This window comes from Pelobates fuscus, chromosome 1, assembly GCF_036172605.1.
Source record: "Pelobates fuscus isolate aPelFus1 chromosome 1, aPelFus1.pri, whole genome shotgun sequence".
Classification (NCBI taxonomy): Eukaryota; Metazoa; Chordata; class Amphibia; order Anura; family Pelobatidae; genus Pelobates; species Pelobates fuscus.
The window spans coordinates 175894527-175921363 of NC_086317.1; the positions used below are offsets into that span (position 1 = coordinate 175894527).

The 26837-nt window shown below is 40.9% G+C and overlaps 1 protein-coding gene across 1 annotated transcript in view; it reads right to left on the bottom strand.

The window, feature by feature from the left end:
• Positions 1 to 567: 567 nt before the first annotated feature.
• The window catches only part of LOC134590393 (tetraspanin-18-like), a 40503-nt gene continuing 14233 nt past the window's right edge, over positions 568 to 26837 (bottom strand). The window contains exons 4-8 of the mRNA XM_063444398.1: positions 26510 to 26584; positions 24893 to 24991; positions 9987 to 10166; positions 2337 to 2420; positions 568 to 634 (exon numbers count right to left, since the gene is read on the bottom strand). Coding sequence (XP_063300468.1) covers positions 587 to 634; positions 2337 to 2420; positions 9987 to 10166; positions 24893 to 24991; positions 26510 to 26584 — 486 coding nt within the window. The 3' untranslated portion in view covers positions 568 to 586. The remainder of the gene's footprint in view (positions 635 to 2336; positions 2421 to 9986; positions 10167 to 24892; positions 24992 to 26509; positions 26585 to 26837) is intronic.

Genomic DNA, 26837 nt, shown 5'->3' on the forward strand with positions numbered 1-26837 from the left:
ATGCTGTATCTCCTTATTTTATATATTATTTATATTATATATTAACATACAGCTGTAGAGTTGTTCCTTGGCTTCAGGGTATTATGACCAGGCAACCAAATCCCATTCAATTTTATTTAAATACTTGGCATGGTCAGTTTTCATAATACAATGTTTGCTCAATGAACTTGACGAAATATAATGTTGTATGTAAAAATAGCAGTAGCAAACACATTTTATCTTACTATCATGCAAATAAAGAAAACATGGTCCAAGATGGTCTTAATTTACTATTTTTATCTGTAAATACTGTACTCGGTGTGTTGCACTACTTACCAATTTATTCCCCATGTATAAACGTATTTACTTCTGCCACTGGGCAAAGAGCAGTAATTTATTACCACTGGATACATTTTAATTCTAAATACTTGAAGTTCTGGTCTTGCTTTTCAAATATTGATTGCAGAGAAAATTACTGCATGACGTTCCTTTGTAGATTGAATCGGGGGAATCTGATATGATTTGTTGAAATGAAAATTTTTAGGTAAAGAAAAAAAATGTTTGTGACTGATATACATGTCTGATAAACTTCTGCATTCTCCATCGGTTAATCAAAGTTGTAATAAAGGCACAGAGAAAAGAACATGGCGAACATCTGGGGAAATAAAATATTACACAATCAATAAAATTACATCAGCATAAATAGCTTGTTGTGACAACGATAATTCATGGTAAATACCAAATGATTTTTTGAAATTATATTTCTTATTTGATGTTATTATAGTGTTTTCTATCAAATCTAATAGAGAAACTCACTATTATAATAAAAATGTAATCTCTACTATAAATATCACAATAAAAACTATTCCATACAAAAATTGTTATCTATGAGCCCCACAACAGCCTAGACTTACATTTTGATAAAAAAAAATGAAAGATAGATAATAAATTAACACCTAGACACTGCATATTAAATATCAAGGAAATCTGTGAAACAAGGTATCATAAGGGGTACACTATTTAACTATTTCCTGCTGGCTGCTAGCAAAAAAGCTAAATGCTGATTTGCAAATGTGCGTCCTGCCCGATGTATTCAGTTCTGAATTTTAGTAAAATAGGTACTTTGTGAATCTTCTGACTCCTATACATTGTATAGGATTCAAATGAAAAAGCACCTGTTTTGTCTGATTGCAATTCAGTTACACAGGATACAGGATGAGAAAACATGTAATGTATTTCAATAAATACATGCAAGTCAGTGATATTGCATTCAAACTCTTATGCATTTGTTGCAAGTGTATGCTATAAGACCTGTCTGTTTAGTACATAGTGGGTATCTAAGGTACCAGATGGTTGTCCACTGTCTATGAGGGATTGTGTGTCATCTCTATGTTATCCACTTCCCAAGTAATTTTTTCGTTCTGTGGATATTCCCATCCAGAATTGTAAGAAAGTGAAATAGAAGAAGAAGAAAGAGACAGATGAAAGAATGAAAAATAATGAAGAAAAAGGACATTAGAAGAAAAAGCAATTTTTTAAATCTGTATACCAAATGCATCCTGGCAACTGCTGCAGATTTGCTTGAGCTAACAAAATTACGACCGTATTTGGCTTTAGTTAATATGAGAAATGTCATTGTGGATGGAATTTGGTAATTTAATAATAAATTGTAAGCTAGATATAAAGGAATAATAGAGGCTGCCAGAAATAGTTGGAGGGTATGTTTAACAAATCATTGGAAGGTATAAGTCAAATACATTTTAATACAAGAGTTCTTTTACATTCAGTCTATACTTGATTGCACACTGTACAATTAGCATCAGTGTTTACATAGGATAGGAAAAAGGTGTGTGACACTCAGTTAAACACAAAATGCTTGTTGTCTGTGCTGTATGAACCGGACTAATATCCTAAAATTTGGAAAATAAAGCCCTCGAAGCCCAGCAATGTGGTATAATTGTGATTTTATTCGGATTTCAAACAAGGAGTGTCAATGTTTTGACACAGAGTGTCCTGTCAAGCTATCATGTCAACATTGCTGTGTGTTGATGGCTCTATCTTCTAAATGCCAGAGTTTACTGGCATTCAATATAAACTGATTACATTTCCTCCCATGTTCATCTTGTGTAGGTTCAACATAATGAGAGGTGCAGTCTTTTTTTCTGTAAATTTTCCTTAACTCCTTAATATGCTTTTAAGCTCAAAATGTTGATGAGAAATTTTAGGCTGATGAGAGTGATGAGCAGTCTACTTTACTTTAACTAAAAAATGTCAGTGTCAATCAGTTTAAATGAATAGGATTAGCGTGGAGTAGCTACTTGCAACATCCTTCAGAATTTGATTTGATATTCCAATACCTGAATTCCAAGGACCCCAAAACCAATTGATCCAGATAAAGATATGTATTTTTTCAAACTTCTGGCAATTGTTGCAAAGCAACCCTAGTTAAAAAAAAAGAGATTCATTTTTACTTTTAATACCTTGCTTGAGCAACAAAGTCTGTGTTGTTGTCCTGTATATAACATATTATTAATGCAATAAATTTCAGGTCTCCAGCAAACATCATAGTTAAAGTCAAATTAATTCAGATAATTAAATATTAACATAATTATGTAATGTAGTCCTACTCTGGTAAGCTGATCAAAGATAGTGAAAAAGATGAAGAGAAGGACCTGACTGTCAAGCAAGATAGCATAGGCTATACCATCATAATTCACATATTGTCAAAGCCATCAAGAATATGAGTATACAGTAACAGCGTGAGTTTCCAAGGGCCTCATCTCTTGCGTCCCCATCCCAGCTTCATCGCTGATGTCCTCATCCACTCCCATATGTGCAGACCACCGTCCATTCCTATCCAAATAAAGATGACTTCCTCTCTGTGATCTAAGATCTCCAGAGTTCATTGATCACTGAAATTGTGGGTGGACATACGAGACCTAACAGCCTGGACTTCCCAACTCAAGAAATATCAGGCCAAGCTGAAAGCAACCATTTAGTGGTGTGTGTGTACAGTCTGGGTAGCAGTGTGTATTGCCCAAAAACCTACCAGACAGAATGCTCGAACTTAACGTGCATGGCACTGGAAAGCCCTTATAAGAGATTTCCTCAACTTGCAAGCTCATTCTGAACTGAGTCCTCAAGGGGAATTATTGGATTATTTTATTGCAGTGTGTTTTTTTTACTTTTTCTGTCTTTTTTTTTTTTTTTATAAGCGGTGGGACACTATCGATTTTTCTTGGGCTTTATGGGAGCTAAAGAAAAGATAGAAGAAGGAAAAATATATCAATAGATGATGTGAGCTGTATCTCCTATCCAATCAAGAGGTGGAAAAAAGATGATTCATGGTTAGGGGATAGCTACTAAATGTTGAGGAGCACTAGCAAAAAAAAAAAATCTATGTATTTCCATGTAGGATTCTACCAGACTCTCTGATTACAGCTATTGCAGGAGACATTCACCAATGATTGGTTTTGCCATTGCTGTGCAAGATTAAAAGTGAGAGAGAGTCTGTGCCATCAATCCTAGTGTCAGACTGGTAAGGTGGCGGGGTTACTACTGTGCCACTTACACCAACTTTGATTCACTGATTTAGAATTATTTTACTGATTTGTGATTTTATTTTCATTTCTTGTGAGACAGATTATTTAATTTGCCGTGTGCTTCAGTGCTTGTGCTTTGCAAATAGCATTCTAGTGTGTGTCAGTTTATTGCACATGTGAACTGAGTGTAGCAGGTCTTATTTTAAACTCTTTGTAAAAAGTAATTCTTTTTTTTTTTCAGGCTGGTGTGCTGCAGCAGCAATAGTAGAGTTGCATCCAGGGAACAGCATAATTGAAGAATCCGTTTTAAAAGCCTTTTTTCTTTAGTTGTGCTGTGCAAGTATGCAAGCATTGTGCAGTTTACTGTGCGCTGTGTACAATGTAGTAGACTTATATAGTTCAGCTAAACCATCACATGTCCTCCATACTACTATTTGGTTCACAGATCGAGTGATGAAAAAGGAACCAATAGAGTAACCAATAAAGAGAAAAATAGGATAATCAGAAAACAAAAATTGATACTAAACAATTTACACTTATTCTATCTAAGTGACCAATATATCTATTATATATCTAAATATAGATTTTAATTTTTTTTTACTGCTGCTCCTGTTTTCCTTCTATTGGTCACTTCTTACCTGATCTGTGAATAAAATCAACATTTAGTGGAACTCCGAATCATGAAACAAACTAAATGGCTAGTTTAAATTTATATGAATAACGATTCTTTTGAAACCAAATGCACAAGTTGACTTCCAGATAAATCTGTCTATGGCAGACTGCAGTGCATTCAAATCTGATTGCCTAATAGGGATAGGTTAGATTTGAAAAGGGTAGCGAAACATAAGGGGAAGGTTCATGTTGATGGTTGCCACATATTGTTAATATTCAAGTGATATATACATTCCAAAATGAATAGATGATCAGTGACTAATTATATATAATTTAATACTTGGGCCAATACAAACCAGAGTCTGGAAATCTATTCATAAATAGGACAATACATAGGACATGAGGTCATTCATTTAGACTGGAAGAAAGGAGATTTAGTCTAAGGCAAAGGAAAGACTTTTTTTTACAGTAAAAACAATAATGATGTAGATTTCTGGCAGCAGAAGTGGCTTTATCAGAGTCTATACCAGTGGTAGTCAACCTGGTCGCTATCGCCCACTAGATTCAAGCTTTCATGGTGGGCAGTGGAGGGTTTTATCCACGACCCTTGGTGTTCCAGCACAACCACTTGCTAAAAGGAAGTGGGCGTGGCTGCACTCCTGACCGGGATAGAAAGAGGCATGGTGATGTAACACGCTGGAAGAGGAGCTGATGCACGTGATGTGAAAGCATGGGCAGGAAGAAGTGTGGCGTTTAGAGTGGCTAATATTGAACTTTGGCAAGTTACGTTCTGTTATTTTCCTTTAGCAAGCCAAGTAGTGTATTTTCTGTTTACTTGGTTTACTTAACATAAAATAAAAGAAAAATGGAAAAGAAAAAGAAGTAAAGGAAAGAGAAGGAGAGAATAAAGAGAAAGGAAAATGAGATCGCTGTCCAGAAGAGTGCAGTTCTAGGAACAGCTAAGATACTGCACAGAACCCTCAAATTCCCAGGCCTCTGGTAGAGGACCCGAGAATGAGGAATAAACATACCACCCAGGTATGTAATAAAAGAGGGCATATCTAGGTTGTAGATGTTATAAGAGGGAGCGGTGGGAGGGTCACCACACGCTGATGATACAGTTACAAGGAGGGGTTTAGTGGGGGTTTTATAGCGACTAAATCCCTCCCACAATTCCAGGTTTCCCACCTTTTATTTGTGGTCGGAATATACCAGCAGATAGAGTATAAATATGCATTCATACTATGATAGGCGTGCGCAGCCTATTGCATTAGGGTGTGCACCCTAAAGCACAAACACACATGCTATATATATATATATATATATATATATATACACACACATACACTTAATGTAAAGGGGGTGATAGTGAGGGTGGATACTGGGAGGGGGTAATGGTGGTGTGGGAGGGATTATACAAGTTGGGTGGTGATAGTGAGGGGGATACTGGGAGGCAGGGGGTAATGGTGGTGTGGGAGGGAGTATACTGAAGGGATGATAGTGAGGGGGATACTGGGAGGGAGGGGGTAATTGTGGTGTGGGAGGGAGTATACTGAGAGTAGGGGTGATGGTGAGGGGGGATTCTGGGAGGAAGCAGAAATGGTGGTGTGGGAGGGAGTATACTGGGAGGGGGGCGATAGTGAGGGGGGATACTGGGAGGAAGGAGGTGAGATTAAATACCTGATTTCCATGGTGGCCCAGTGTCCTTCATTCCCTGGCGGTCCAGTGGGATCCCTGGCGGTCCTGTGTGGGCTCCCTGGCAGTCCGGTGGGCAGGATATCCGGTCTGCAGCTCCGCAGTGTGAGGAGCTGCAGACCACATATCTCGCGAGACCCGGTCAGAGCATTGCCATGGTAACCCACAGCAATGCTCTGATTGGCCAGATCTCGCGAGTCACATGGTCTGCAGCTCTGCACACTGCAGAGCTGCAGACCGGTGTCTGCGATGGGCACTCTCCTCCTGGCAGACTGGAGGGATCTTGCACCCAGCGGCATACAGAGCAAGCAGCCGGATCCCCTCCTGGTGTCGGGTCCTTGGTCACTGACAGAGGACCTGACAGAGTCTTACCTAGGGCGGTTTAGGCAGCCGAGAGGCCCCAGAGAGTGCAAGGCCTTAGGCGGCTGCCTAAACCACCTAATTAGAGAGCCGCCTCTGATTAGGGTGTGGCATACAGAAGATTCCAACCGTCCCATATTTTTAATGATGTGGGTGGGTGTATTGTGGCTGGATGCTGCTATGGCAGCTCCTATATGAAATGAGTGCCCCGTAAAAGATGCCGGATTGAGCCCAAGATTCACTAAAATTGCTCTAGTGTACAACCTGAATTTGGGTTGTAAGGGGTTTGCCATGTAATGTCAGTCAAGGTGAATAATTTGATGGTATTGTATGCTAACTATAAAGAGAAGTGGCAAAATGTAGTAAACGCGATCAGTGTTTCAATAGTAAAACATTTATTACATGAAAATCAGTAACAAATCTCTGAAAGATAGTGTAGGCTCTAAAGTATGTATTTCTCATGTTAGAGGATGATCTGGCCTGTGCCAGAATTTTATTCTGCGACAACAGTAATTCTAGTCCATAATCAGATCTCGGAAAACTGGAGGATCCTTGGAGCGTGGGTCTGAAGACGGGTGGATTAGAAAGAACTCCTGAAATATAGATCATAATAGAGCAACAGCCACCTCATTGCAGACCCCAGGAACTTGTATACATTTTATGTAAAACTGACCAGAGGCTGCTAAAAACTTTAGTATCGGACCAAGTCTCACGATTGTGAGAGACTAAGACCTGCCTTTGTTCACGATATGTGCTGCGTACTGACTGTCCGTGAGGCATCTAACGGTTAGTCCCTTCCATTTATGGCCCCAGACAAGGGCCATCACACCAATTGGTAATATTTCAAACAGAGCCAAGAATTTGACAAAATTTTCCCAATTGTGACACCTTAGTAGGCCAGCATACTGGACAGCCAAATTAGTCCAAACCACTGGGGAACTGTCTGAAATAGGAGGAATCAAAAACGATTTCCCATGCCAAAAAGAAAGAAATGTTTCCCACATGCCATCTGGGAGACCGTGCAACAAGTAGAGTAACCTTGATATAAAGGACCGTCCTTGGGGAATGACCCTCATGGCAAAATTGAGTGAACCTATCAATGACTGCATTTCCTTCCTAGTATAGGAACCATGTATATGACAAGCATTGAGATACTCCACTATCCTGCTAACCAGAGGTAAACGAGCAACCAACATTCAGAATCAAGTTGTATACCTAAAAGGTGATGCAATGACTCGGAGGTCTTCTATTTTTTTCAAAAACTGCCGGGATGCCCAAGCAAATAGCTGTAGTGACTTTTGTAAACCTGTGGTAGTAATAGATTGTTTTTCCAAAATAAGGAAATTGTCCAAATAATGAATCACCATAGGACATTTGCATGAATTCGGTAAGAGCCAGCACAAAGTTTCTGCAAAACCAAGTGGACTGTTTCTCCAGCAAGAAAACGGGGGATTCAAAAAGGGGACTAATCACAAAACCATTCTCTATTTCTTGTTTAAGATACTGTAAGAAGATCCAAACCCGTGTGGAACAATTCCGAAAACCAAGTGCTCAGAAACTCAACTAAATGTCTGGAGGGGTGATTTGACAAAAGATCAATTAACTCGTCAACTTTCACCGGAGATAGTCACTGCTTGGGAAAGAGCAAATTTACATGATACATGTAATACATGGTACATGATTCTAGCATGTGCTCTAAAACATCTGGAGCATACGTGTTACAATCTACAATCTACAAGCGCTATATCCACAACCCCCAGCATTAAAGTTATTACAATCGGTCGAACCAGCTTGTCTTTTAAGTCTTTTTGGGGTGGTTTATAAGTGTACTGTGCTGCTGCCTGACTATTGGTTGATAAACTAACATCATTAGGGCACAAGTTGGTGGTATGTGTGGCCGATGCAAAATTTGCACAACCTGGCACCTTGAGACCCGCAAAGTGTCTACAAAACAACTCTGTATCAAGTTGGCTCCAGTCCGTATTGACATTAAACTGTGCCAGGGAGGCTGCAGCCTTCGCGGAAAATGACTTATGATAGTCAAAGTAGGCAAACCCACTGTACTTATGCCCAAGGTCCACTACAGGGAGGTGACCAATGTATAGGCCTTATTTTCTACAGCTGTGTTCTTTAGTGTAGCTATTAGTAAAGACACTAAATTAACGTCCGTACCTTTCAAAATATCTTTCCGTAAGTTAGGTGGCACCTGGTGGGCCAGAGTAATAAGTGGGAAGGAGGATGAGATACAGGTACATAAAAAAATATATATATATATATATATATTTTTTTTTTTTTTTAAATAAATAAATTAACTAAAAAAAAAAAAAAAAAGAAAGAAACAGGTACATTCACTGGTTAGCTCTGGTTGGGAGGCGCAATGGGAACACTGTTAGTGTTTTCGGTACATCTGGTCAAGTTGTAAGTCTCCAAAGACTCTAAGCAATTATTAATGGTGCTAATGGATGACGTAAGGGAAGATGGAGTTCCGACAGACTACTCTGAATAGCACCCTCCCCACTGGAACCTAGTCCATGAAGCTGGACTTGGAGGGTCATTAAGTCTGCAGGGAGAACTGGTCCTAGCAGGAGTGCTTGGTAAGGACAACCCATCATCCTGGATCGAAACGTCAGACATGCTATGACAGAGGAAAATTACAATGAGTCATCCAAGCGTGAACAGCTTGGAACTGGCAGTATGGTAAGAAAGCCAAGTGGCGAAATTATATTACACTAAATGGGGAAAGTGAGGCCCTGCTAGATTGCCCAGTGGCATGAGAGGCTCTATGATTTGGCCTGAGTGGGAAAAGGGAACCTAAAATGTATGTGGCAGGGTGTTGGCTTCTCTATAACATTATAAGAGTCAAGATAGAATGGACCTGACATGCGTGAACATTTTTTAACTATGCGACCTGCACAGCACAACTATGCAAAGTGCCTATATTTGACATTGTTTAGAGTATGGGAGCAGGCCTCGCAGAACCACTAGCAGTGAAGAGAGAAGAAGAAACCTAAGAATATTGTGTGGGCTAGGCTGGACCTAAAGAGCAAGTTGCATTTAAGGTAGCCTAAATATTATGTAAAGTAAACCCCTCATTTTTTTATTTTATTTTATTTTTTTATATACTTGAAACCCGATTGTAAAACAAAACTCTAACAATTCCTCCCTGTGAAGCGTAGTTTGGCCTAAAACATAACCAACCGTAAGTGATGAATAATTCCAGTGACTAGAATAACGTTTTTTATTTAAAAAAAAAAATAGAAATCCAAAGATATATAACTGGAAGATGTGGGAAAACACTACTTTATAGACTTCTGGTTATAGTGGGAATTTTGCTTGTGCAGTTGTTATATTGAGCAAAAAATGTAGAAACCATGTCTCAAGAAAATAAATAAAAAGGTAATTTAAAGTACATATCTTCCTTAAAAACTCTCCTTTCTTGCTCTAAAAAATTCAGCTAATGCATGCCCAGTGGGCGGTAAGGAAATTTTAACATCAAAAAAGATACAGAAGTGGGCAGTAAGTATTAAAAGGTTGACTACCCCTGGTCTCTACAGATGTTTAAGCAGCAATCGGATAAATATTTGCAAAAAAAAAACATAATATACAGGAAAATACATTTTAATTAGTGGGGTAATAGCTTCTTGATTTCAGACCTCCATTTTGGGGTCAAGAAGGAATTTTTTCCTTGTTTGTTGTACAATTGGAAGACTGATTTTTTTTGCCTTCTTTTGGATCAACAGCAAAACAAATGTGAGAATGGCTAAAAGTGATGGACGCATGTAACTATGTATTTATTACCTGATTATTAATGAATCCGGGCTCATTCTGCATACACTGTTCTCTGTCCAAGATGACTCCAGACAAAACAGGATCATTACGCCGGCAACATGCATCAGGCCAAGGAGTCAAAGGATACATGTCATGGAAATTGGAACTGTTACCAAAATCACTTAGTCCAGTTATACCACAACAAGACAGCTAAATTTAAAAAAAAAAAACAAGTGTACAAGATTAAATCTGATTTTCGAACACACAATTTTATATAGCTTTATATATATATAGTTTTCAGCACTGAAATATTGATCATCGTTTTATATTGTTCTACGTTTTTCTACATTTTTTTTCCACTCTTCTCAATTTGAAGTGTAATAAACACATTTTTTAAAAAAAAAACTATTTTTTTTTTTTTTTTATGTAAACTATATATTATGTAGTATTATAAAGATATGATAAAAATAAGAATTATAAAAAGGACAGGATGCTTTTTGAATTAGTATTCGTGGGAAAAAACTGTCTCTAAACAAGCATGAGAAGCATCTGCCTGTTGAATAGCAAAACTAATGAAGGATTGGCCCTGGTGCAAGAAACCTTTTGGTCCCAAAAATCTAGTTCACGTGTAGCGACAAGATCCTTGACTGTCCTACAACTCCTTCAATGCTTTCCCAACTGGGGATCTACCATTTACTCATCGTTGCAGGGTTGTATTTGTGAGCAATGTCTGTGTGTTTGAATGTCAGCATGTTTTTGTATGGAGTATGTGTGTGAATGTAGGGGTATTATTATTATTATTTATAAAACGCCAACAAGTTCCGTAGCGCTGTACAATGGGTGGACTAACAGGCACATATTTGTAACCAGAAGAGTTGGACACACAGGAACAGAGGGATTCAGGGCCCTGCTCAATGAGCTTACATGCTAGAGGGAGTGGGATAATGTGACACAAAAGGTAAGGGTATGGTAGAAAGGTAATTTGCTAGGATAGTGTTCATTGAGTGCTTAGTGTTTTGTTTTGATGACAGTTGCAGGAGCGGAATCAGGGTGCGGGAAGGGAAAGCTGTTCACAGTTTAATTGATATGCTTTCCTAAAGAAGTACGTTTGAAAAAGATTTTTTGAAGGAGTAGAGATTGGGTGAAAGTCTAAAAGAGAGGGAAAGGGTGCTCCATAGAAATGGTGCAGCCGTAGAGAAGTCTTTAAGGCAAGCATCAGAGGTAGGAGTATGAACAGAGGTTAGAAGTAGGTCTCCGGCAGAGCGTAGGGGCCTAGATGGGACCTATTTGTGTATGAGTGAGGATAAGTAGGTCAGAGCAGCATTGTGTAGAGCTAAGCAAATATTGAGTGCAGCCAGCAACTCCCAGACTGCAGAGACAGCCTACAGATCAGGTAAGTGAGAGATGGGGAGGGCAGCCTACCGATCAGGTATGGGATTGGGGGGGGGCAGTCTACAGATCAGGTAAGTGAGAGATGGGGGGGAGCAGCCTACAGATTAGGTAAGTGGGGCATGGGGGGCAGCCTACAGATTAGGTAAGTGAGGCATGGGGGCAGCCTACAGATTAGGTAAGGGATTGGGGGGGCAGTCTACAGTTTAGGTAAGTGAGGCATGGGGGGAGCAGCCTACAGATTAGGTAAGTGAGGCATGAGGGGGCAGCCTACAGATTAGGTAAGTGAGGCATGGGGGGGAGCAGCCTACAAATTAGGTAAGTGAAGCATGGGGGGAGCAACCTACAGATAAGGTGAGGGATGGGGTGAAGGAGGAGAAAGAATCAGAATGAGCACAAAGGTAAAGTAGAAGAAGGAGCACAAAGGGTCAGCAAGGAGCTGGAAAGGGTAGCATGGAGTAAAAAAAGGGTCAGGAAGGAGCTGGAAGGGGCAGAAGGAGCGCAAATGTAAAGTAGGAGAAGGAGCAGAAAGGAATAGTGTGACGAAAGCAACTTCGCCACTGGTTCTTGGAGGGGCCTGCTGGCAAGCCTCTTGCCTCAGGACTATGGGCCCTGCAATATACTTTGCCCAATGCACTTTAAAAGGCTCTGTTCTCATGTGCAGTATGTACTTTGTACTCCAGACAGAGAGACCGACCGTTATTTCTCTGGAATTGTTTTGGGCATGGGACCATGTGCACGGTGGGTCAAAAAGAGAATTCCATGACATTTCTGAACCCCTTCTCTGATCTGGGTGATTTTTAGATATGTTGTTCACCCAGATCAGGGCTATCAGGGGATGTGTATGTTTTTTATGGGTATATGTGGTGTTTTGGGGTGTTTTCCAGACTTTGTAAAAATGTATGTTTTTTTCTGCTCAGAGTTAATTGAGTTAGCCCATTGTCTTCATTAATTGTATCACAGGCAGAGGGGAGGGAGTGTACACTGTATGGGAGTGTCTGCATGTAAGACTCCACCTGGGCATCAACCTTGTGGGGAAAAACTGTATAAAAACTTAAGCTATTCAATAAACCTTCAGACATTCTTACCCTCAACTCATAGCCTTGTCTCGTATTGTAGGGAACTGCGATAATCACACTGGGGCTTGCTATACTCTGTATACTCCCCTGGGTTCTAATCACTAACTCTTCTAAGAGCTGTACCTGCTTCGCTCTCTGAAGGAAGGTTCACCCACTGGATCCTGGAGCCTTGTCGTAGGTCCAGGGTGGGTAGGAGATGGCGAGACCTCAACCAAGCTGCGGCGGTTCGTGGGGTCTGCAGTGCTTATGATGTCTGGTGCAGTGCTAATGGTCCTTGGTAAGCACTAGGAGCATTGATGGGTGATCCGTTAAAAATATTAATGAGCCAGAAGGGGAAGCAAGGAGCCAGAAGGGAAAGCAAGGAGCCATAGTGGTCTGCAAGGAGAAGAAAGGGGCAGGAAGGTAAAGGAACAGAAAGAATCAGAAGAAGCACAAAGGTAAAGTAGGAGAAGGAGCAGAAAGGAACAGCAAGGAGCAGAAAGGGCTGCAAGTAGCAGGAAGGTAAAGTAGGAGAAAGAGCAGGAAGGAGAAGGAACATAAATGAGCAGAAAGGAACAGCAAGGATCAGGATGGGGCAGCAAGGAGCTGGAAGGGGAAGCAAGGAGCACAGAAGTAAAGTAGGAGAAGGAGCAGAATGGGTCTGCAAGGAGCAGAAAGGGATCACAAAGAAGCAGAAAGGTAAAGGAGGAGAGAAGACAGTGTCAGAAGAATAAGAAGACTGTCGAATGGAGAATAAGAAAAGGAGATTGGGGCAAGAAGAACAAGTGAAGTTATCCCTCTACTGTATTCTGGACACCACATCATAAGGCTTTGGAACTTGGGCCTGGCAGGAAAACTTTGGACCTTCTCATTTCCCCAGGTAAAAAAAAAAAAAACCTCAGTGTTAATGTGTCTTATTTACTGATTGTCAGAAAGCACAGAGTGCCGTAGGGTAGGGGTGTCGCTGATTAGCTAGAGCGGTCAGCTGGCACTCTAAGCCAATCAGTAGTTCCCCATTTATCAAAAAGTAAAACATTTTTATGAACCGGTAACTAGCTGACTCTAGCCAATCAGTGGCACCCATGCCTAACGTCAATCTGCACTTCCTGACACTCCGTTTCAGAAGCCGAATACCACTGAGCAACCTGGAGATCTGGAGCTGGAGGGTTAAACCATTTGATAGAGGTTTAAGCCCTTAAATGAAAGAGAGCACCCAGGAGCCTCCTGGTATCATATCATTTTCATTTAGATGAAGTTGTTATGGTGACCAGAATGTTCCTTTAATTTGAATAAAGGAACACTATAGAGTCAGGAATACAAACATGTATTCCTGACACCATAGTTGTGAAAACGCTATTCGCCCTGGCTTTATTTGATAATGGCTATGCCCCTCCCCTTCATGACACTGTCAAAAAGGAGCTAAACATGGATATCATTATAATTATGCCCCCCCCCAGAAAAATTCCTGCGAATGCCCATGGCCCTATATCTTACAGGAAGCCAATGTAGGGACTGACAAAGGAGGGAGGCGTGAGAAGTACGGGTGGACAGGAAGATGAGCCTCGCCGCCGCATTCATTATAGACTGTGTAACGGCACCCCCAGGCATAAAAGGGGTTAAAAGCCATTTAGTAGATATTCCCCTTCCAGATATACAGGCAGCTACCAAAGACACCAATCCGCCGAACAGGAAACCATATGAATGCGGTAAACAGTCAAATAGGAAAAAACATACGAAAAGGTTTACACTCCAAGCAGTCGAACTGGAACAGCATACAATAAATCCCCCCAAGAATGAGACAAGGTTCCGTTTTGAGGGTCAAGCAGGAACAGACAGAGCTGTGTCTTTATTGGCCTTATATACACATTTTACAAGACCCACCCACAGGGTTTTGTGGAACATCCAATCAAAACATACAACACAGATAAACACTCCCGCAATGACATCACAATCCCTCCTCTCTCCTGAAGATAATTGGGACGTAATCAAATTATCTCCAAGGACAGAGGCAAAACTCCATTAAGCACATGGCAGTAAAAAGACAGTAAAATACAATAAAATACACAAGGTTACATTTATTACATAAAATACAGACATGCAACATATCCCAAGATAGCTTAGGTCTGAGCACACATTAATACTGAATGGCGCTCAGACCACACACATACAGTCAAATTGCCATGGAGCCATAGTCTTTTATTACACAAATAGGCTCCATGGCATAGCTATCTGGGTTAAATTAGTTAATTCAGTAAATCCGTGAATGAACCGGCCGCGTGTGAACTGCAAACTGCTGCCATCCAGTGTTCAGTATGCGTAGCCGCGGCCACCCAGTATAGTCAATTAAGCTGCTGTTAACCACAGCTAAAGGGCGGCCAATTAATGGCGCCTGCCAGATAACCACGGCTCCTGGGAGGCCAATAGACGGCTGTTTGTTCGGTAGATAGAATCTACCGAACGCCCGGGCAGAAATACATGACTAGACCTTTCTGCATAGGAAAATAAAGTATTTAAATGCCGGTCAAAAGGCAGCAGGCAGGCAACCAGGCTCCTCCAATGCACAGTGGCGAGATTGGTCTCGTCACAGACTGTAACCGGGCATGTTGGGAACACGTAAGACCACTGAGAAGCGGATAACAGTAGTCTAGGCGAGAGAGGATAGCGGCATGGACAAGCACCTTTGCTGGATCAGGCGTTAAATAGGGTCAGATGTGCGCAATATTTTTGAGGTGGAAGTGGCAGGATTTGGTGATTGATTGGACATAAGGAGTGAAGGGGAGGTCAAAGAGTACACCTAGGCAGCGAGCCTTAGTGGTAGAGCTGATGGTAGTGCCATTGACTTGGAGGGACACAGACAAGGGAGTAGCAACACTTGAGGGAGGAAAGACCACCTCCCGAACATAAGCCCCTCCCCCTGACAGAAGCTGACCTGACCTCACTGGAATGAAGAGGCCAGACATTGACACCTTCACCTACCAGGTCAGGTAAGCTTTGTGTGTGTTCTAGTGTGAGTGAGCTTGTGTGTGTGTGTGTGTGTGTGTGTGTGTCTTCTAGTGAGGGAGCTTCTGTGTGCATGTGCGTCTGCTAGTGAGTGAGCTTGTGTGTGTGTGCTAGTGAGGGAACTTCTGTGTGTGTGTGTGTGTGTGTGTCAGTGAACTTATCTGTAGTGAGCATGTGTGTGTCATTGAGCTTGTCTGTAGTGCTAGTGAGTGAGTGTATGTGTGTGTGTGTGTGTGTGTGCATCTGCTAGTGAGTGAGCTTTTGTGTGTTTGTGTGTGTGTGTGTGTGTGTGTGTGTGTGTGTGTGCATCTGCTAGTGAGTGAGCTTCTGTGTGTGTGCGCATCTGCTAGTGAGGGAGTTTGACATTCATACACTATTTGACATTCATACACTAGTTTGACATTCATACACTATTTGCATAATTCATACAAGACAGTGCCACTGTAAATATCAACACATCTAGTCGTTTATACTACTTTAGCCTTAGAACACACAATCACACACCATTCACACCATCCTTAAATGAAATCATGAAACTTGTGATTTAATAACTTAGATTACTTCAATTAAACAAATATATAAATATTTCAAACTGACATGCAACTTGTTGAATCTGAGAGTGTGGTGTCCAGTGTGGTTTCACATACAAAAGCCATTTGCTTTGTATTATTTTAATAAATAGTATTGCCCAGTCAGGAGCCTCCAAAATCCCTATATCCAAATGAATGATGTCCATGTACAGCCAGTGGTGTATCCTGGTTTTGTGCTGCCCTAGGCAGAACAAAACTCAGGCGCCCTCCCCCCCCCCCACCCCCCCGCACGCCACCCCCACCCAACCTTTACCCCGCCCCGCATTCTAAACACAAACACACACATTCACTGACAGATACGCATACACTAGCTAACAGAAACACACACTCGCTAACAGAAACACACACACTAATAGACAAACTCACACACACTAACAGAGACACGCTAACAGACACACGCTAACAGACACTCGCTAACAGACACTCGCTAACAGACACTCGCTAACAGACACACACACACTCGCTAACAGACAAACACACACTCGCTAACAGACACACACACACTCACTCACTAACAGACACACACACACTCACTCACTAACAGACACACACACACTCACTCACTAACAGACACACACTCACACTCACTAACAGACACACACACACACTCACTAACAGGCACACACACTCACTCACTAACAGACACACACACACTCACACTCACTAACAGACACACACACACTCACTAACAGACACACACACACACACTCACTAACAGGCACACACACTCACTCACTAACAGACACACACACACACTCACTAACAGACACACACACACACACACCACTAACAGACACACATACACTCACACTCACTAACAGACACTCACATTAACACTTTTTTTTCTTTTTTTTACTTTAACCCCCCCAGCCTCCTTACCTTTGGGAATGCTGGGGGGGGGGCCTTCTTTTTTCCCTGGTGGTCCAGTGGCTTTTTTTTTTACTTTAACCCCCCCAGCCTCCTTACCTTTTGGAATGCTGGGGGGGCCTTCTTTTTTCCCTGGTGGTCCAGTGGCTTTTTTTTTTTACTTTAACCCCCCCAGCCTCCTTACCTTTGGGAATGCTGGGGGGGGGGGCTTCTTTTTTCCCTGGTGGTCCAGTGGCTGCTGGGCGGTCGGGCGGCGCTGCTGGGCGGGCGGCGAGGGAGCACTTCCTTTGAGCTGTCTGCTCAGCTCCCTCGCGCGCCGCACAGTGAGGCTGGGAGGCGGAGCCGGAATATGACGTCATATTCCGGCTCCCAGCCTCACTGTGCGGCGCGCGAGGGAGCTGAGCAGACAGCTCAAAGGAAGTGCTCCCTCGCCGCCCGCCCAGCAGCGCCGCCCTACCGCCCAGCAGCAGCCCAGCATGTCTGTTAGCCGCAAGGCTAACAAGACATTTGCCTTGGGCATTTGGGGGGCGGCTTTTTTTGCCGCCCCCTGGAAAATGCCGCCCAAGGCAAATGCCTTGTTTGCCTCGCGGCTAATACGCCCCTGTGTACAGCTGGTCTGTAGCCTCTGTGGGTTGTGTTTTTCCTAGGATGTGCCTGTCAGAATCCTGTGCTTCTTTGTCTGATCTAGTGTCCTGTGATCCAGTATCCTGTGTCAGAGTTTCCAGAAGTCCATTATCTATTGTAGGGGCATTGCAGCTTCACAATTCAATACAGCAAATAAATAAAACTGTAAATACTTCTAGTATTATTAGACTGAATACTTTATGTAGAATATCTAAATCAAACTTGTAAAGTAAAGTGGCTTTCACTGAACTTTCTGTGTGGCAAAGCTGTTGATAAGCTCATCAGTTTAAAGATTTTGTTAGTTCAGAACCAATTGCCAACACTGCCAGGGAGTTTAACCTTTCCTCTCCCATTCTGGATCACAAGTAGCTTTTCACATGCTTCAGAGTCAAGAAAGAACGTTCAGCTGAGCAGTTAGTTAGACCTTCAGCTTCCTTGCATGTTCCTGGTGCCTCTCCAGTATTTTCCTTAATTGCTGTTGAGACTTGGACTACTTGAGTCTAATAGTGATTTAATCTCCGACAGGCATCTTCCATGGCTGATCACCATGTGTCAGATTATCTCTTTAACGCTAGAGTGTTGAACTATCACAGATGATAAGTGTTCTTGTAAAATCTCCCATCTATGAGTGGAAGCAGTAAAAAAAAAATGTTACGGTATTAGTAGGAGACAAAAGAATGAACAGGCTTCAGTGCAACTTCCCTACTAGATTTAAAGTGTGCAGAGCATGGAATATAAACTGCAAGTGGGTGTCAGAATTATGGCTTGCAATCCTCTATAATGACCGGAGATATTGCTTGCATTGTCATATTATTGACCAAGACAGTTGGTAATATCAAGGTCATATGAGTGAGTGAGGTCCACCTTAGCCTGTTATTCTGATTTATGCCCAGGACTTGGAAAGTCTATTTAGAGGCACAAACAATTATATATCAATTTGATATATAAATAAACTGCTCCCCCTATTCACTTGCAAACTGGGAGCTCAGAATCAGTATATAATAGAATGTTGTAGACAGTTCTCTGATCTGTGGAGATGTTACATGCTATCTTGGAGACATTCCTTGGCTGTGTGAATTTTTAACATGGGTACCCGGTATGAAGCCTCACAGGGGATAGCCTTGGTAATTTTGGTGATCGTTCTGCTTCTATGCATTACATGAGTCTGCACTCACTAGACTTGCAATTCATTTCATTCTGAATGTACATTCTGCTGAATTTCGTGAAATTTGGACATTCAGATGCTTACGAATGTCCGAAGTTCGAATTTCTGGATTTCCGTAGTGCCGAATCAAATTGCCGAATTGCCGAAAATTACATGAATGATGACAGGAATCTTGACCAATAAGCTAATTCCTGGCACTGAGAGCCAGGAATAGATGTGTAAGTGATTGTGGTGGTTAGGGAGCCCTACAGATGTGTAAGTGGTTGTGGTGGCAAAGTGCTTCGGATTTTTGAAAAGTGGCAAAACAAGAAAGGGATGCTTATGAATGTCTGAATTGCCAAAGTTCTGAATTGCAGAACTTCCTGAATTGCCCAGGTACCGAATTTCAGAAGTGCCGAACCAAACCCTTTGGCCTTTGGTCCTAGTTGCCGAAACAGACAATTTTTTTTACTTACCCAAATTTCCAAACCAAATTTTTTGCCCATGCACATCCCTAGCACTTACTTCTTCAAAGATATACCTTAAGATGAAGGCCAGCTAATTCGTGTGGGATCAGGTGTTGAATCGACACTAATAAAATAAAATTTCACAGCTTTTGCCTCCTTAACTATTTGCTTTGTAACAGTATCAGTCATAAGCTGAATTAACTGCTCTTAGGTAGCAAATGAGGCAAGATTCCCTGCATTGCCATAATGGGCAGTGTGTTCAGTTATAAATGGGTCAAATTTCAAAAGGAATTCAAACATCATCATGTAGTTTGACCAAAACCACCAGCTTTCCCTCTGAAAGCAAGTACTCGAGTGCCAAGTGCCTTAACAGCAGCAACAACTCTTTTTAACACACTTCTACAATATTGAATTTCATCAGAACTCTTTTTAAGGCTTTCATCAAATCTCCCCAATGTACATGATCCTGATTTTAAAAAGAACATGCAAGATTGTATTTAGCTGTACACTCGTGTTCATTTATTTGAGCTGTGCCATTTTTCCAGTCATTGAAGCCACTCTCTGCAAACTGGGATTTGCCACCAAGCAAACGGCATGGAGCACAAAACACTACTCCTTTGCTTATGGACTACATCAAATAACTCATATTTTGTTTCTCTCCATTAGTTTTTTCAAAATGGTGTTTAGTTAGCATCTTAGAATGATCAGCATACAGCCTACCAGACTGTGTAAAGTCCAGATTCTAATTTAGAATTATTCCATATTTAGCAAATGGTCTCTGGTACCATCATTTAAAACCCATTCAGAAGGGTAGTTCCACCCCGTGACTAGAAGTGTCAGGCGGAAGAAATATACAGAGACAAAGTAGCCCCAAAATAAGCATTTCATAAAGATCCTCTCTCTGTGAAATACTTTTTTCTTTGGGGAATGACAGTGTTTCTTTAACTCTGATATCAGATACTCTATACTTTCTGCAATGAAGGAATTAAAGCCTATCCAACACTCTTAATACGAGACTTATCTGTAAACTGTATACATTAATGGGCAAATAACATACACCCTTCTGATCATATTAACCACTTGTCTACTCGTAATGTTTTCTTTTTTTTATTTCTCATTTTTCACCATCTTTAGAGATGTCCAATTCAGCCAGATTAAAGTCTATATTAAGGTCCCATTAAGTAATCCCCTGGCATTAGAAGAGTTACAGAAGAGTTCAACCTGTATTCACAGGCACAGCCATATCCAAGCATGATTTCTGGGAAAAACATGTGCTAGAAAGCAGGCCTACATTTGGGAGAATTCCCCCAAACATAGACCTGTTCATTAGGGCATGGAATCCTGCAAATCTGTGTTCGGGGAAACTTTCCCTATGATGGCACGCCTGGCACCCCGATGTCAAGCTCACTTCCTAGCTCTCTTTGCTTCAGCCCCTAGCCACTGCAGCTTGGCTGGGGTCTCTTTGTCACTTCCTGCCCTGGAACAGGGTCCTGGGTACAGCTTCAAGTGATTGAGCTCTCCTGCAGAGAGTAAAGCTGATCCGCCCAAACACTATTCAAGACTGAGTGAAGGGTGAAAGGGAACTCCTTTATTATGGCCAAGTTGCCTGCTTATATACACAACCCTAAGCAGGGGGTCTCCACACAGTACACACAGTACAATGCAAGCCCCTCCCAAAGATCTCTGTGCTTGGGAGATAATTGAGTTAAAGACCTGTAAGCTAATTATCTCCCAGGAACAGAGTCAAGCACTAAAACATAAAAATACCCCAAAACATCATAAATATATACAGTAACGTCACATATCATACATCTCAAAATAGCCCTGATCTGAGTGTCAAAGTTCTCCAACTGGCGCTCAGATCCATGCAGGGTAGGGGAAATGCCACCGTGTTAATGTTCTGACCATCTGCACGCATAGTCCTATGACCAAAATGGTTCCAGGGCGTTTGGTGCTTTTGCCAGTCAACTTTGCGAGCTGGTGCGGGTGCTTCACCTGGCTCTCAGGCAGCGTTTGTTCCCTTTAGTCTTAGGTACCTGCCCTTCAAAAAGCGCTCAGACACCTTCCCTCCAAAATGTGGTTCAAAACCCTGTAGGACTCGAGCCCTGGTTACGAATTACTTTAAAGTTCTGAGGTTTGGGTTTACAGATCTGTTTGACATATCCTCATCACAAGGCTTTCCCTGTAGCAAATTTTTTCTCCAACAGAGAAATTAGTTGGTATGCTATCTGGAGTTTACTTTTTTATGGGTACCCATTACTAAAACTGCACACAATTTAATCAGGTACACACAGAGCTATAATACAATAGTACAAGCTAACAAGATGTCACAAGTTTTGAGGGAGCGTGCAATTGGCATGCTGACTGCAGGAATGTCCACCAGAGCTGTTGCCCGTGAATTGAATGTTCATTTCTCCACCATAAGCCATCTCCAAAGGTGTTTCAGAGAATTTGGCAGTACATCCAACAGGCCTCACAACCACAGACCACGTGTAACAACACCAGCCCAGGACCTCCACATCCAGCATCTTCCTTTGCCTCCTTAACTATTTGCTTTGTAACAGTATCAGTCATAAGCTGAATGAACTGCTCTCAGGTAGCAAACGAGAGGCAATATGTAGCATGGTTTATGAGTTGGATGGTTTTTGGAGTGTTCCCTTAAACTGCTCCATCATTTAACATAGGTAACATAGTATTTAAAGAAAATGTGAAACTCAGTTTGCAATCTTCACTATATAACAAAAGTATATACATAGGATTTCTCTCTGAGCAATCTGATAGGCAAATCTCCCTTTTAACAGATATGCAGGTTAAGCAATCTCTTAATTTGGTGCTTAACCTGCATTTCTGTTAAATGGGAGATTTGCCTATCAGATTGGTCATAGAGAAACTCTATGTATGTACTTTTGTTACATTTTGTTGACCTACATTGTATCATTTTTTCAAAATCAACATTAGTTCGCTACAAAGTAAAACGAGTCTTGCAGTATCCAACTCATTATATAATCTCAGACAACTATAAATTATATAGTGAAGATTAAAAACTGAGTTTCACATTTTCTTTTACTATGTTACCTGTGTTATAAATGATGGAGCAGTTTAAGGGAACACTCCAAGAACCATCCAACTCATAAACCATGCCACATCAGTTGCATTTGGTCTTGCATTTGGTCTTCTCCTGCAGGACGAGCCAGGCATCACTGCTTACAGCATAGCTGGATTGCATTCACCAGCTGAGAGTGTCAGCTGAGTACTGCTAGCCAATGAGCACACACTTGCATTGGCTCATGTTATATAACTAAGTGAGTATATCATTATTCTATCTCCAACCTGAAAAAAGGAAAAAAGCAAAAAACAAACAAAAATATCATGTTCCAAACTGTGTGATTCGCCAGCTGCTTGCCATTGATGGTCATAATTCATTTTTTGTAAATAGTGAGAGTGAATATTTGCTCATTTTCTCTCTGGGGCTGTGTTTGGGCCAATATGGCTCTGGTAAAACCTCTTAACCCCTTGGTGTTGGATACCATGTCATGTATGTCACTACAGCTGTTTAACCCTCCCTAGCAAATTGCAACTCTTGACAATTACAATGATACCTGTCCATTGCACAAGTTAAGTAGTCTGGCAATAGAGCCCCCACCCCTTCACACACACACACACACACCCCCCCCCCCCCCCTAGCTGCATTAGGCATCTAATTGCTGATAACCACGCCTAAAGCATTTATTCAGATGTTATTAAAAAACTGACAAATTGCCTTCTTGCAATATTTGTGCTATAACTTAACAAGTGAGTCATTATGTCATTTTGAGTTACTATTTTCATACTGGTTGTGAATTGCAAGCAAACTATCAGGGCTACTTACAAGGGTGAATGGAGGGGAACCTGTATGGCTACATACAGGGCCATTCGGACTGCAAATTCCAGATATAGTTTAAGCTACTCAATAATGTCCAGATTTTGCAAATCAAGCTTCAGATGAGTTTGGATCTGGTTTGAATTTCAGAGGGACCGAATACTGCTGGATGGCTGAAATCCCAACCCTAATGCTTCAAATCTGGGCCCAGAAGCAGGATTTACAAAAATCTAAACTATTTGCCCACTGGCAGTGCTAGCAGGCATTGGCAAATAGTTAACTTAAGAAACAGGACATGAAATATAGGGTGTGCCAAATAAATAAATAAATATTGACAAATAGTTAACTTACCCTCTGGAGTGTGAGGGTTAATTATGTGGCGCCTGACCAGCACTTGCTAGCCAGACACCACACAAAAAAAGTTTAAAAAAAAATAATTAAATACACAAATAAAAAACCTAGTGGTGTCAATATTATTATTACTATAAGTGAGGTTTAAGTCCTCACTATACTCCCACCTGGGGAGCATATCTACTAAATATTTACAATCAGAGACTGGGCACCAATTGGGGATATATAACCCTCCTCCTCCCCTCCTAGTGCACTTACTTGTGAGGATCAGGTAGGGGACTTTAAAATAAATAATGGGATGTGGACAAATCACTGTCCACTTTCCTGCCACAACAAAGGGTTAGCAAGCGGTGGCTATTTAATAAATGAAAAGGGGGGACAACCCCCTGGCCACCACCAGTTGGCTGCAGATTGGGGGCCATAACTATAATATTCAAGGAGGCACCTAGCGTAACCCCTAGACCCCACCCCAAATAACTCTTCATTACTTCAGCCCCCAAAACAGATTGACTTTCCTTCTGCCACTACTAAAAATTAAAAAGAAATAGCAAAAAGCAATGACAAAAGTAATTTTAAAAAACACTACTCAATTAAACTAATCCATCTTCGCCACATGAGAACTCTGCTTACTCTGTAAGCTATTGCATCATGTGGGAAAATTTCCCACACTAGACAACTTTAGTCAGATTGCCCTGAATGGTTGGCTTGTATGACAGCACTCTGACAGGCAAGTCCAACCTAGCTCGATACTTGTGTGGGTCCCACCAATGTATTAATATTATTAGTGCTTCCACATCCTTCCCATGGATGGATGATTGGGGAGGGACAATAGGTCTCTCCTGTTTATTTATATTATTAGAGCCCCCACCAGCCACCCATGGGTGAGGACTTGAGGATATAATTAGAATGGATATAATTCCCACTGGCCATGGGTGGGATATGGAGGGATACTGTCCCGCCCTCTGCATAATTGTTTTATTAGAGTCCCACTGAGTTGACAATGAGGGTACACTATGTACCACTGCTTTATTTTTTAATTAGTAGACCCACCATGGGGGCACAAGGAATGGATAGTGATTCGTCCAACCCCAATTCTTTAAATTAAACCCCCCCACCAAATGCCAACTTGTACTAGCTTGCCCCCATACATACTAGTGACTGCCCAATCCCGAGTCTTTTTTTTTTTATGGCGAGCCACTGATTGATCAATACCTCATCAGTGGGGGCATGGGGAAGATATTAGACCTCCCTAGTAATAATATGGAGGTCATAGTGACCTCCGTAGTCTTTTATTTAATTTCTTTTGTTAATGACTAACTAAGCAGTTCTCTAGTACATTTATTGGAGGGTTTTTTTTTTTGGTTTTTTTTTAAAACCATCCACCTGTTTATTAGGTCTGTCTAGTAGAATTTCAGCTGCATTAAATCCTGTTGAAATTCAATAAAAATATCATGCACATTTTTGACAGGATTTTGCAGAAAGATTGGAATTGAGGCCAATGTCAAACAGGTAAAACAGGTGTAAGGAAAAAAATCCAAAGGGTAGCAAGAAAAGCCTACAGTCAAATATATATTAGAAGAATCTTACTGCTATCATAATAGTATTCCAAGATTGACTGAAGACTTCGGTAGAATTATCCCCTTTGTAAAACCTCTTCAACTCCATCAGAAAATTTTCTTCCTTGATCTGTACAAGTAAGAGATAAAAATGTTATTAAATATTCATATTCATGTTCCGTTTCCAATTTCTATTTTTTTTTTTTGCTTTTATTTTATATTACCTAGCAATATAAAAGGGTACTGTAAAGTTATGACACCAAAAATAGATATAACATATAAACTTAAAATGTAAAAATCACACTCACGTAGAAATTGATTAATGATGGAAAAGACACTAGATAAGGAAGTTTATTTTGAATAGTAGTGCTGTATTTAAAGGACCACTATAGTCACCCAGACCACATCAGCTCAATGACGTGGTTTGTGTGCCAGGTCCCCCAGGTTTTAACCCTTCAGATGTAAACATAGCAGTTTCAGAGAAACTGCTATGTTTACATTGCAGAGTTAATCCAGCCTCTAGTGGCTGTCTTCTTGACAGCCGCTAGAGGCGCTTCTGTGACACTGAATGCGAAAATCGCATTCAGCGTGCAGAACGTCCATAGGAAAGCATTGAGAAATGCTTTCCTATGGGTGTTTTAAATGCGCGTGCGGCTCTGGCCGCGCATGTGCATTCCGATACAACTCGGGAGCTGACGCCGAAGTGGGAGGGGAGGTCACCAGCGCTGAGGGAGCCCGGCACTGGATCAAAGTAAGTAACTGAATGGGTTTTAACCCCTTCAGCACTAAGGGAGGGGGGCCCTGAGTGTGGGGGGGACCAAAGGGTTTTATAGTGTCAGGAAAACAAGTTTGTTTTCCTGACACTATAGTGATCCTTTAACACATGGGGAAAAAAACAGCTGCTCAAGGCTGAGGAATTTTGTGAAAAACAGACTAGCAGTTATTCATTTAAATGAGAATTGTTACAAATTCTAAATTAAACTAAAGTGAATTTCAAATTTAGGAACAAAATAAACAAATTGGAAGCATAACCAACTGAAGAATTTTTCAATTTCATCTATTTAGGTCTTAAATTTGCAATTCACATGAAATTCCCAAGAATTATTACTTCAGTGAAGAAAACCTGTAAGCAGTCCTCACAACTGTTCCAAGTTTGATAAGATAGTCCTATTTTAGGGTCATGTCCCTCCTTCCCATCTAATGAAGTGCCTGCACAATGCTTTTTGAGCAATATTCCCTCATGTCCCCAAAAGACTGTGCCCTGGGAACTGTCCCTAAAAAGCACAGCACAATAGCATCATTAGACACACCGGTGCTATACTTGGACCAGTAGGGCATTGTGAACTTAAAAAATATATATATTTATTTTAATAAAGAGCTAAAGTAACCTTTTAACATTGTATTTAGGTCTTTACATTAAAACATGGGAAGCAAACCTGTATAGGATTATTTTTTACTGTTATACACACATCAGGTTTTTTTTTCACATATAAAATACATATGAATATAATATATAGGGAAATACAGTATTACAAGGTTCTAGACTTATTTGATAAGTTCGTAGAGCTCAGTGCAAATGAACAGAAATATTCAATAATACCAGCACATTTTTACACGTATTTTTAAGAAAAAAGTTTAAGTAATTTACCAATTTCTGATAGGTCAGGGAAAGAATAACTCCAACAAGTTCCACAATGAAGAAGAGTAAAATCAGAAGGAAGAACTGTAATAAAAAAACACTTAATTAGATCTGTCCTCAGTACTTTGTAACATCAGACAAGATTTTTTTGGTGTAACAATGACGGTTGTAGTTGTTATACTTCTCATACTCCATGCTACTCAAACAATATCTAATGTTGAGCAAAGCAAATAATTATCTTGGTTTCTCACTCTTTTAATAGCTATACTACAGACAAATGTTTATAGAGATAAAGACATGTTTTAGTAAACTCATTATGAAACAAAGTCAATCTGAA